General features: G+C 37.1%; 1 protein-coding gene across 1 annotated transcript in view; it reads left to right on the top strand.

Annotated features, from left to right (window-relative positions):
• Positions 1–12,918, top strand: part of DNAI3 (dynein axonemal intermediate chain 3) — an 82,931-nt gene that overhangs the window by 37,510 nt on the left and 32,503 nt on the right. Inside the window, exons 11-14 of the mRNA XM_047872910.1 lie at positions 121–210; positions 1,991–2,077; positions 2,943–3,071; positions 6,345–6,418. Of these exons, the coding sequence (XP_047728866.1) occupies positions 121–210; positions 1,991–2,077; positions 2,943–3,071; positions 6,345–6,418 (380 nt within the window). The remainder of the gene's footprint in view (positions 1–120; positions 211–1,990; positions 2,078–2,942; positions 3,072–6,344; positions 6,419–12,918) is intronic.

Here is a 12,918-nt window from a genome sequence, read left to right as displayed (position 1 = left end):
ATGTCCACATTTCTTATAGATAGCTATAAAATTCAACTTTTGATTGTCTCAATATTATTTTCTCACTATGATCTTAATAGGTTTTCTCACTCTGTCTTGAATTTGGGGGGTTTACTTTAGTTAATGCTGGAGAGCCCAGATGACATCTTCTGCTTCAAGTTCTGTCCGAGTGACCCTAATATCATTGCTGGAGGCTGCATAAATGGGCAGGTATTTATGGATTTTTTTCCCCAGCTATTTGTTAATTAAGATAATATTGGTAGGTTTTTTAAAAAAAAAACAACATAAGGAGCCAATTTAGCAGAAGGAAAGCATGCCAATATTGTGCCAAAAACTGGGGTATACAGATGTGTTAGACATGGTATCAGGGCTTTCAGTGTCCCGGATAATCTACTTATAACTGCAACAAAATCGGGTCAAATCTGTTTGTATTGTTGGAATAGAACTGAACGTCGTACAAGATTCCACAGAAGACCAAAAAACACAAGCTAATATTAATACCTCTTGGTTACGAGTCCTCTTCTAACATTTCCCTGGTGATAGCAGTCAGGCACTGGTCCAGAATTTGAACAGAAATTCACTGGAAAAACATATATTTATTACTGAACTGACATATGTATAATTTGATACCATATTTGCTTTTTTCTTCTTTTCCTTTCTTTAAAAAATATTTTAATTTATTGTTTGAGAGAGAGGAGCGGGGAGAGGAGCAGAGAGAGAGGGGGACTGAGGATCTGGAGCGGGCTCCGTGCTGACAGCAGAGAGCCTGACGCAGGGCTCAAACTCACGAACCATAGGATCGTGACCTGAGCTGAAGTCCTACACTTAACTGACTGAGACACCTAGGAGCCTCTCTTCTTTTCCTTTCAAGTTATCTAAGTTATGTGAAATTTAGATCCTGTCTTCCAATTGCCTGTTTCTCTAATAAAGCAAAACAATAATCTTAAAGTTGTTTTATGATCATAATTTAAATTCACTGTGACCCAGTGAGTGTGACCATTAAGGGCATATGGTCTTCTGTTGTGCGGCTAGGAAAACTTCCTTGTGATTGAAATTTTAAATGTCTACAACATCCATGACCATTTATCCAAAACCAAAACAACCGGAAAATAAAATTTCCCCCTCAGTTTTGTTCAACAATAATTGGTGGTCGGAATGATGACCCAGAGCCCTGTAAATCCTGAAATGCTTTCAGTTGCTCATTATGAAGGTGATAGGACTTTGTTTAAGAATATTTTAGAAAAGGGGCGCCTGGCTGGCTCAGTCAGAAGAGTACTGGACTCCTGATCTCAGGATTGTGAGTTTGAGTCCCGGGTTGGGTGTAGAGATTATAGAGATTAAAGAAATAAATAAAAACTTTTTAAAAAGAGAATATTTTAGAAAAGCAAATGATGAAAATAAAATAACCTGCAATTCTGTAATCCTGACATTTTAACATTTTAGTGTGTTGAAATGACTTTTAATCATTGAAAATTATTCTAATTTAGTGTTGCACATTCCAGTTTATTCTCATTTTTCCAAAAATGATGAACCGTGTATACGCAAATTTGGAGTTGGCTAGAATATCCAATTAAGAAATCATCATTTTCTAGCCTTTTTGGACAATTGGGTATCTGTGCTTCTGAAGAACAGGTAAAGCATCTCTCCCCACAATTACAGCACTTTCCCAAAGACAGAGGAAGAAGTCTTCCCAAAGCAGAGGAAATTACATACCGTTCATCTTGGAGTTAAAAAAAAAAAACTACTAGCCTTTATTAACACAAGCAGAAGCACCAAAATCAAAGTGCTAAAAATACTTTTTAGAGGAGAAAACATTCTTTTCCCTATTAAAAGTTGCTGACTTACTAAGGATAGAGGCTAAATTTGATTATCCTTCAGGGTCATTGATTTATCGGATTGTATGCCAATACCAATAGGTCTTAAAAAATCTTTAAAACCCAATTAGCTATTTCCTGGAAATATGTTGTAATAACATTTACTTCTGTTTTAGATTGTCCTGTGGGATATTACTGCACATGCAGATCGCATAGAAAACATCAAGACAGGAGGTAGCAGAAGTAAAAAAGCCACGCTCAAGGTTAGCTTTTTAGAACTTTTCCCTCACAAGTTTTTCCGATTCAGGAGTTCATCAAAAAGCACATAACAGAACTGCCAAGCTAAACAAAGTCTCAACAGAGCGGGAGGAAAAAGTATTATTTCCCACGCCTTCACATCTGTTTGTGGACATGTTCTGAATCACCTTTATGTAGGCCCTTGTTTAAGAAGTCAGTAAAACAAGTCTCATGGTCTATCTGAGGATGGTAGGTTATTTTTGTTGTCAAATAAAATAAAGGGACCAGGCGACTTGCCTACAATGATGTCGTGGAGAGAGCACGGGACAGAAGGGCCATGCATATAGGCTCCGGACGATAGTCCTGTGAGTTCGGACAGGCCCTCTCACCCCAGCAAGCATTGATTTTCTCATGTGTGAAACGAAGGGGTTACAGTCTTTCTGATAATATATCCTGTGATTTTGCGAAGCTGTGGATGCTGCCAAGAGGGTTGAGGAAAGATTCCTCGGCTCCCTACACAGTACGGACCCACCATATTGCACAGCTCTACCCCAGCTCTTCAGCCTGAGCAGCAACAGTCCTCTCACCAAGACACGGCGGGACATGGCCTTCTGTGCGTGCACAAAACACTCCTTCGGAAATGGGATCTCACTGATTCTGTAGGGGGTGGGTCAATAATTCTTGTTAAGTTTGAAAGCTTAGATTAAGCTGAAGGGAAAGTACATAATCTTATTACCTTAATATAGGATATGCAGAAACACTAATTTATGTTTTTCTCTGAACTAGTATTTCTCCAAGTTAACTAGTTGTAGATGGAATAACTAGTAAAGTATGAATTCACTCATCAGCTCTGTGAAAGCAGCACGTAATGTTCTCTTGACGTTTTTCCAGCCCATGTTTCTCCTTGAACCAGACAGTAATAAAGAAGCGATGTATATCAGACACTGCGCAGTCTCCTCGATAGAAAATGGTCATAAGAAAGTAATTACAGATATACACTGGCTGTCTGACACATTTGAGGTGAGTCTGGATGGTTTCATAATTCTCTCCTGCTGGACTGTACATTCTCGGAAGATCTTCATTCAAAGATTTTATTCAAGTCAACAATTCACTTACATTCAAATCATGAAATAACCAGGAAGCAGGCGTCAAATGGTTGTGTCAGTGTTGCGTGGCCAATACCTGACTTGGAGATCAGAATAAGGCCAAAGCTTCAACTTCAATGGTTTATAAACCACTGAACGATGTAGATGGTGTCAACATTGATATACTACAATAGTGGAGAAGATAAGAGTTTGATATGTAAAAATAGAGTGCAAATATTTTATACCCTTAGCCTTTGTGGGTTTAAAAGTCATGATTTCAGGGGCCTCTGGGTGGCTCAGTCAGTTGGGCATCCGAGTTCAGCTCAGGTCATGATCTCACCGTTTGTGAGTTTGAGCCCCTTGTCGGGCTCTTGTGCTGACAGCTTGGAGCCTGGAGCCTGCTTCGGATTCTGTCTCTGGCTCTCTGCGCCTCCCCTGCTCAAGCTCTGTCTGTCTGTCTCTCTCTCTCAAATATAAATAAACATTAAAAAAAATGTTTTAATAAAAAAATAAGTGGTGATTTCAGCTAGTTGGAGCAGGCGACTCTGAAGCGCTGTGACATATAATAATGTGCTATTTTGCCAAGGCACCTTTGAACTGGTAGGTGAGAACTGGTCATGCAGTGAGTGAGTCCAGCTGACTGCCCAGCATCCGCAGTGCAGTTTGGTTTCGTAGTTCTGTACCTGACTCACCAAGTCTGGTGTCAGTGAATTTGGAAACTGGTAAGCTCCCCAGATGTCTCCCTCGGAGACCCTGAGGGTCTCCCGTGTACTTTCAGAATATCAAAGCATATGATGAGAAAGTAAAGTTATAAAAGGCAATTCGCCTTTCAATGTATTCAAATGGATTATGCAAACAAACAATACTTTTAAGACTCATAATGGACCAAAACAAACAGCCCAGATAGTTTCTATTACCTATAGAAGTTTAACATATGGTAATGGAAGGAACTCTCGGCCCCAACTTCATTTCAGCTCACACCATATATACAAATTAATTCAGATGATTATAAAGTTAAATAAAAATAGCAAATCACAGGAAAAATGTAATACATCAAAATAGAATATCATAGAATAGCATATTTCTAGATCGAGGACAGTTTTCTAAGCTAATTAATGTTGAAAGAAATTCAAAACATACACGTGTAAATTTCTAAATTAAAAAATAAAAAGCAAACAACAAAATGGAAAATATTGGTCTCAAATATGGTAAATACAAAATTTCCAGTAAATAAAATATATACTGTATACTATACAATATAACTATATACAATATACTGTATACTAACTATATACAATTAGTAGATAAACACGAAAATCGTTCAGGCTTTTTAATATCAAAGAAATTAATCATAAAGCAACAATAATATACTATTCTGGACCTATTTATTTTTTCAATAAAAATTTAATAAGTAATAAATAATAAATAATAAATTTAATAAATAATAATACCCTGTGTTAAAAAGGATGCAATGGTGAGGGGCGCCTGGATGGCTCAGTCGGTTAAGTGTCCGACTTCAGCTCAGGTCATGATCTTACGGTTCATGAGTTCGAGTCCCGCATCGGGCTCTGTGCTGACTGCTCAGAGCCTGGATCCTGTTTCCGATTCTGTGTCTCCCTCTCTCTCTCTCTGACCCTCCCCCGTTCATGCTCTGTCTCTCTCTGTCTCAAAAATAAACGTTTAAAAAAAAAATTTTAAAGGATGCAATGGTGAAACCAGTAAACTCTAACATTGCTGGTTCCAACATAAAACTTTTGGAATACAATTAGTCAATGTGGTTCTTAAATCATCCAAATTTTCAACGTTTTGAACAGTAATTCAAATTGTGGGAATTCATATTCATAAGAAATAATCCAACTCAGGGGCGCTTGGGTGGCTCAGTCGGTTAAGTGTCCAACTTCGGCTCAGGTCATGATCTCATGGTTCGTGGGTTCCAGCCCCGCATCAGGCTCTGTGCTGACAGCTCCAAGCCTGGAGCCTTCTTCACATTCTGTGTCTCCCTCTCTCTTTGCCTCTCTCCCACTCATGCTCTGTCCCTCTCTCTCTCTCTCTCTCAAAAATAAAGAAACATTAAAAATATTTTTTTAAAAAAGAAATAATCCAACTCGTGCCTCAAGATACAAAATTATATGCACATCTTAACAAACTGTGTCAAAATGTATTCATGAAAAGAGACTGGAAAAGAATATAGGTTAGAATTATATTTGATTTTAAAACCTACTTTCCAAATGTCTATAATATTATACTATGTTGTTGCTGTTTTTAAAATCATTAAAACATAAAAGCCCAGGCGAGCACGCTTCTGGGCTCTCGCCCTGTACTTCATACCGCAGCGAAGGTTCAGCAGAGGGAGAGGCGCACAGACTCTGGGTTGCTTATCAGATCTGAGTAGAAGTTGGCAGCAGTTGGGAACCTGAGAGGGTTCAGAGCGTGGTGGCCTCAGCCAGCTTTCCAGGGTCTTAATTCCTGTGCCGTCTACTGGCCACAGCAATACAGCACCTGTCTCCCTCCTCCCACCCCTACTCTCACTGCTTATTTGCTGTTAGAGCCCCTGCCTTTGTTTACTTTTTGCTCATCAGGAAAGTAGGGAACCAGGGAAAGTCATGTTTCCCTATGGATTCAAGAGCAGCACTTTCATAGATTGCCACACAACCTTTCACCTCGTTTCAAAGCTAGCTGCTTGGAATTTGGGACCTTCTAGGACCCTGAGGAGCCATTAACTGTGCTAGGTGGCTGTGGGTATCTAATGTAACACTAAGCGTCTTCTCCACTGACCTTATCTGCTTAACAATCTCATAAAACCTCCTGTTTCATTCCACCATTAATCGTAAAAAACAAAAGAGCCTATGATTCTAATTATAATGGATCATCAAATTATGATACACCATCTACATGTTATAAGACTATTAAAATGATTTATGAGTACATAGGAAAATGTTCAAATGATATCAACTGAAAAATCTAAGGACAGAAATTTTTACGCATGCTAATTAAAAGTATGTAAAAATGTTTCTGTGAAAAAAGACTGGAAAAAATATGTGGCAGAATTATATTTTATTTTAAAACCTATTCTCCAAATTTCTGTGACAGTGTTATATTCCTTTAATAAAAATTAAAACCTGAAAATATTGAAAGAGTAAAAAGCTATGAGAAAAGTCATTACTGTTCTGGGTACAAGGAATTTACTTCTTATGTTTTTAAAAAACAGATTAACAGAATGGGTTCTGTCTTTGAGAATCGAAGTGGAATATGCTGTCAACTTGTCACATGTTCGGCTGATTGGTAGGTCTTTGTTAGTGTTCATGGGTCAATTCAACATGGGGGTGGGTGGGGAGGAAGGTTTCCCCACAGTTCTAGCAAGCAATGCTCTGGACACCAGCTGGGTGTCTTACAACTCAATTCACTTCTGACACTATCTGCCCGGATTCACAGGTTAAGGTTCAGTCCTACCTGACTGCTCTCTCCACCCCCCACCCTCGCCACCCCCTTTCCCCTGCCACCTCAGACGCCAGTCACAAGCCCAGGTTGTTACCTGTACTTCTGACTGACATGCTGTAGATTGGAAGTTCCCAAGATTCCCTCTTCAGGTTGGATTAATATGCTAGAGCAGGTCACAGAACTCAGAGAAACAATTTACTTATTAGATTACTGGCTTATTATAAAAGGATGTAATTCAGGAACAGTCAGATGGAAGAGATGCTTAGGGCAAGGTATGGGGAAAAAGCTAGGAGTTGCCATGCCCTCTCTGGTGCTCACTGTCCCCAGTCTCCATGTGTTCACCAACAGGAAACTCTGAAGCCTGTCTTCTTGGAGTTTTACGGAGGCATCATTACACAGATACCATTGATAGAATAATTGGCCATTGGTGACTGAACTCCCGCACCTCTCTCCGCCCAGGAATTCAGGGGATGAACTGAAAATTCCAACTCTCTAATTGCAAGGTTGCCTCCACTGGCAACCAGCCTCCATCCTTAGGTGTTTTCCAAAGGTCGCCTCATTAACATAACAAAAGACACCTTTACTACCCTCAAACATCTAGGAAATTCCAAGGGTTTTAGAAGCTCTCTGCTAGAATCCTGGAGGAAGATCAAATTTATGTACCTTACAATTCACAGTATCACAGTCTTATTTTAAACATTACCTAAAATGTTTTCATACTATATATCCTTTTTTTCCCTAGATGCTTCTAAAATCATTATCGTCTCCTGTTCCTTAAATAATCTTTATTGTAGCAATTAAACCTGATATAATAACAGGACAGAAGAGATTATTGCTGGTTGAGAAAATATTTTTATAGATACAAATATGTTGTAAAAAGAATTAACGAGGCTTCATGGTTGTTAATGTTGTATAACATTATCCATAGTTATGCTGCTTCTTTATATTCTCATATTTGTAAATTTACATTCAATTTTATCTCACAAAGATTACAACAGTTAATTGGGAAAGCTTCTTTTTGAAAGTGGAAAAGTTTTACATTAAAAAAAATTTTTTTTAATCTTTATTTATTTTTGAGAGAGAGAGAGAGACAGATGCAAGCAGGGGAGGAACAGAGAGAGAGGGAGACACAAAACCCCAAGTAGGCTCCAAGCTCTGAGCTGTCAGCACAGAGCCTGATATGGGGCTCAAACCTATGAACCATGAGATCATGACCTGAGCTGATATTGGATGCTCAGCCGACTGAGCCACCCAGGCACCCCAGAAGTTTTACATTTTTATTGCATATTCATAAAAGTTTTTTTAAATAAACAATTTGATAACTATGTTGGAGAATGTTCATTTAAATAAAATCACATCTCCCAATTTCTGGAACTAAAAATTCACAATGAAGTAGGAAATATGAAGAGTGATATTATTTATCTAGCATCCAAATACTGGCAAAACTTGTCCATTCCAAAAAGCTTTAACCCCAATAGAATAAATGACACTTTAAGTCATAGAAGTTGACAGCTATGCAGTGGAAGATGAAGGTATATGTAACATTAACAGCAGCCATGGGCAAAGGGTCAGGAAGACATGATTAATCCTGTGGACACATATTGGGTAAGGTTCTGTGACTGCAAGCAAAAGAAATTGACTATGGCTAACTTAAGGGGATAAAATCAATTTATTGGAAGTTTATGCCAATACTAATAAGTTAACTATTTTTATATTTACAACTACCCTGAAAAATACTTATGGATAGAGAAAATGAGACTTTGAAGGCAAACACATTATCTACCAGTAACTCACTATACATATAGTGAGGTGTACATACACCAATATCCTATACTATATATAGGTAGTCAGTAATGATACTGTGGAATCAAAAAAAGAGCAGACTCAGGCCTCAGAAAAAACCCCATGGATTTGGGTAGCTGGAATGAATGCCTAGCTCCTTCCATCTGATTGGATCAGTTCTAACATGGCTTCTTTTCCATCAAATTCACCCCTTTGGCCAGGGAGGTAATGGTAGGGCACCTTGAGTGACAACTCCAACCTGACCGCATGCAATGGGGAAGGGCAGTTCCCCAAAGGACCATTAGAATGTTCCTGCTAAAAAGTAAAAGGGCATGGGGGTGGGGGGATTATTGCCCAAAAGGGCCACCAGTAGGGTCATATGAAATATTTACACAACAATTAAAATTGTTTTGATTTCACGGAGAAGTGTTTATGGTATGATATTGATTATAAACAACAAAATGCAAAGCTATACTGTTGTTCGGTAGCCTCGGAAAACATCTAGAAGCACTGAACAGACTTAAAATATTACATGTTTTATATTTAAGATTGTTGGTTATAATGATGGCCCTTGAATTTGGAAATATTCTAGAAGAGTCTAGAAATAATTCCTTCAAAAGTTATTTTAAAAAGTTTATGCATTTAGAAAAGCTAACTTTTAGTTATTTGGAAAACTTACCAGTTCTAATCTTTATACTTCAGCCATGCCAAGGTCTTATAATATAGAATAAGAGAAAATAAGGTCCCAGGGTGCCTGAGTGGCTCAGTCAGTTAAGCATCTGACTCTTGATTTCAGCTCAGGTCATGATCTTAGGATTCATGAGACCAAGTCCCAAGTTGGGTTCTGTGTTGACAGTACACAGCCTGCTTGGAACTCTGTCTCTCTCTTTCTCTCTGTCCCTTCCCTACTCACACTCACTCTCGCTCTCTCAAAATAAATAAATAAACTTTAAAAAAATAAAATAAGGTTCCATTAATAAAAAATATGGCTAAACAATGGGATATTACACAGCTACTAGAAAAGAATGAAATCTTGCCATTTGCAACAACATGGATGGATCTAGAAGGCATAATGTTAAGTGAAATAAGTCAGTCAGAGAAAGCCAATTATCATATGATTTCACTCGTGTGGAATTTAAGAAACAAAACAAAGAAAAAAAGAGACAAACAAATAAACAAACCAAAAAACCACTCTTAACTATAGAGAAAAACTGATGGTTACCAGAGCGGAGGAGGGAGAGGGGATGGATGAACTAGGTGAAGGGGATTAAGAACACACTGATCCTAGTGAGCCTTGAGTAATGTATAGAATTGTTGAATCACTACTTTGTACACATGAACCTAATATAACGCTATATATTAATTATGTTGGAATTTAAAAAATAAATTAATAAAAGAAAAAGAATATGTGACTGATTCATGCAGAAAGTCCATGTATTTAGCATGTATTTAGCAGAAAGTACATGTATTTAGCAAAATCATTTCATGGGTAATGCAAATTAATGCTATAAATGAGATTTAAGAAGATCTTTGTAATTTGGAAAAACAGTTTTAAAACAACTATAGTTACAGTTTAAAGCAGATTTTTTTGTGTCATTTGTGGTGTTCTCCAAGGATTTATATTTTGACAACATAAAAATGATTAATACTTTCATGAATTTTAACTGTTCATTATTAAGATGAATAAATGATTAATATTAAGTCACATAAATGAATATTTTTTGTTAGTCTTACTTGAATTACTATCTGTTTATCTAAATACTTTAACTTACACATCTAAATTCTTTAATAATGTCTTAAATTTATTAATCAGTTTCTTCATAACCTCAGTGATAGAAATTAGGGAGCTAATACAGCATATTCTTTGCCATCCTCAACACATGTTTTCACATAATTAACACAAAGGCACTTTTATACTAAAATAGTGTACAAGTATCATTATAAATGTGTTACTAAGTTCATTACACTAAAAATAATACTTTATATGTAATGTGTGGAACATTATAAAGAATTTTCGCATACATTATCTCATTTGATTTTTATAGTCAATCTGTAAGGAAGGAGAAAAAAGATGAGAAATAACCTTTATTGGATGCTTACTATGCACAAAGCACATTAAATCCAACATTGCCTGTGTAAATATACATATATTTATATGATATATTAATTTACATTATATATTATATATTTATAATATATATTTATATATCATATCTCTTGTACATGACACCAAAAACATAAGCAATAAAAGAAAAAAGATAAATGGAAATTCACCAAAATTTTTGTGCTTCAAAAGGCACTATCGAAAAGTTAAAAAAAGACAGCCCACAGAATGGAAGAACATATTTGCAAATCATATATCTGATTAGAAATTTCTATCCAGAATATGAAAAATTCTTACAACTCAACAACAAAAAGTCAAAAAAACCCAATGTAAAAGTAAGCAGATTACCAATAGACATTTCTCCTCCCAAAATAGCAAATGGCCAATAAACACATGAAAAGGTGTTCAACATTACCTATGAGGGAAATGCAAATTAAAACCACAATGAGCCAGTTTGATCAAAAATAAAAAGGAAATGACCCAAATAAATAAAATTAAGAATAAAAGAGGAGAGACCACAACCAACACAGCAGAAATAAAAACAATAATAAGAGAATATTATGAGCAATTATATGCCAATAAAATGGACAATCTGGAAGAAATGGACAAATTCTTAGAAATATATACACTACCAAAATTGAAACAGGAAGAAATAGGGGCGCTTGGGTGGCGCAGTCGGTTAAGTGTCCGACTTCAGCCAGGTCACGATCTCGCGGTCCGTGAGTTCGAGCCCCGCGTCAGGCTCTGGGCTGATGGCTCAGAGCCTGGAGCCTGTTTCCGATTCTGTGTCTCCCTCTCTCTCTGCCCCTCCCCCGTTAATGCTCTGTCTCTCTCTGTCCCAAAAATAAATAAACATTGAAAAAAAAAAAAAGAAACAGGAAGAAATAGAAAATTTGAACAGACCCATAACCTATAAGGAAATTGAATTAGTAATCAAAAATCTCCCAAAAAACAAGAGTCCCGGGCCAGATGGCTTTCCAGACGGATTCTACCAAACATTTAAGGAAGAGTTAACACCTATTCTTTTGAAGCTGTTCCAAAAAATAGAAATGGAAGAAAAACTTCCAAACTCATTCTATGAAGCCAGTATTACCTTGATACCAAAATCAGACAGAGACCCCACTAAAAAGTAGAACTATAGACCAATATCCCTGACGAACATGGATGCAAAAATCCTCAACAAGATATTAGCCAACCAGATCCAACAATACATTAAAAAAACTATTCACCACAACCAAGTGGGATTTATACCTGGTATGCAGGGCTGGTTCAATATCTGCAAAACAATTAACGTGATGCATCACATCAATAAAAGAAAGGACAAGAACCATATGATCCTCTCAATAGATGCAGAGAAAGCATTTGACAAAATACAGCATCCTTTCTTGATAAAAACCCTCAAGAAAGTAGGGATAGAAGGATCATACCTCGAGATCATAAAAGCCATATATGAACGACCCAATGCTAATATCATCCTCAATGGGGAAAAACTGAGAGATTTCCCCTAAGGTCAGGAACAAGACAGGGATGTCCAGTCTCGCCACCGTTATTCAACATAGTATTGGAAGTCTTCACCTCTGCAATCAGACAACACAAAGAAATAAAAGGCAAGAGGAGGTCAAACTTTCACTCCAAATTGGCCAGAAGGAGGTCAAACTTTCATTCTTCGCAGATGACATGATACTCTATATGGAAAACCCTAAAGATTCCACAAAAAAACTGCCAGAACTGAATCATGAATTCAGCAAAGTTGCAGGATATAAAATCGATGTGCAGAAATTGGTTGCATTCCTATACACCAACAATGAAGCGACAGAAAGAGAAATCAAGGAATCAATCCCATTTACAGTTGCACAAAAAACCATAAAATACCTAGGAATAAATCCAACCAAAGAGGTAAAAAACCTATACACTGAAAACTATAGAAAGCTTTATGAAAGGAATTGAAGAAGACACAAAAAAAATGGAAAAAGATTCCATGCTGCTGGATAGGAAGAACAAATATTGTTAAAATGTCAATACTACCCAAGGCAATCTACACATTCAATGCAATCCCTATCAAAATAACACCAGCATTCTTCACAGAGCTAAAACAAATAATCCTAAAATTTGTATGGAGCCAGAAAAGACCCCGAATAGCCAAAGCAATCTTGAAAAAGAAAACCAAAGCAGGAGGCATCACAATCCCAGACTTCAAGCTACACTACAAAGCTGTAATCATCAAGACAGCATGGTACTGGCACAAGAACAGACACTCAGATCACAATGGAACAGAATAGAGAACCCAGAAATGGACCCACAAATGTATGGCCAACTAATCTTTGACAAAGCAGGAAAGAATATCCAATGGAATAAAGACAGTCTCTTCAGCAAGTGGTGCTGGACAGCGACATGCAGAAGAATGAACCTGGACCACTTTCTCACACCATGCACAAAAATAAACTCAAAATGGATGAAA

Source organism: Prionailurus viverrinus, chromosome C1 (genome assembly GCF_022837055.1).
Source record: "Prionailurus viverrinus isolate Anna chromosome C1, UM_Priviv_1.0, whole genome shotgun sequence".
NCBI lineage: Eukaryota > Metazoa > Chordata > Mammalia > Carnivora > Felidae > Prionailurus > Prionailurus viverrinus.
Note: the sequence above shows the minus strand (reverse complement) of the source record. Positions and strands in the feature narration are given on the sequence as shown.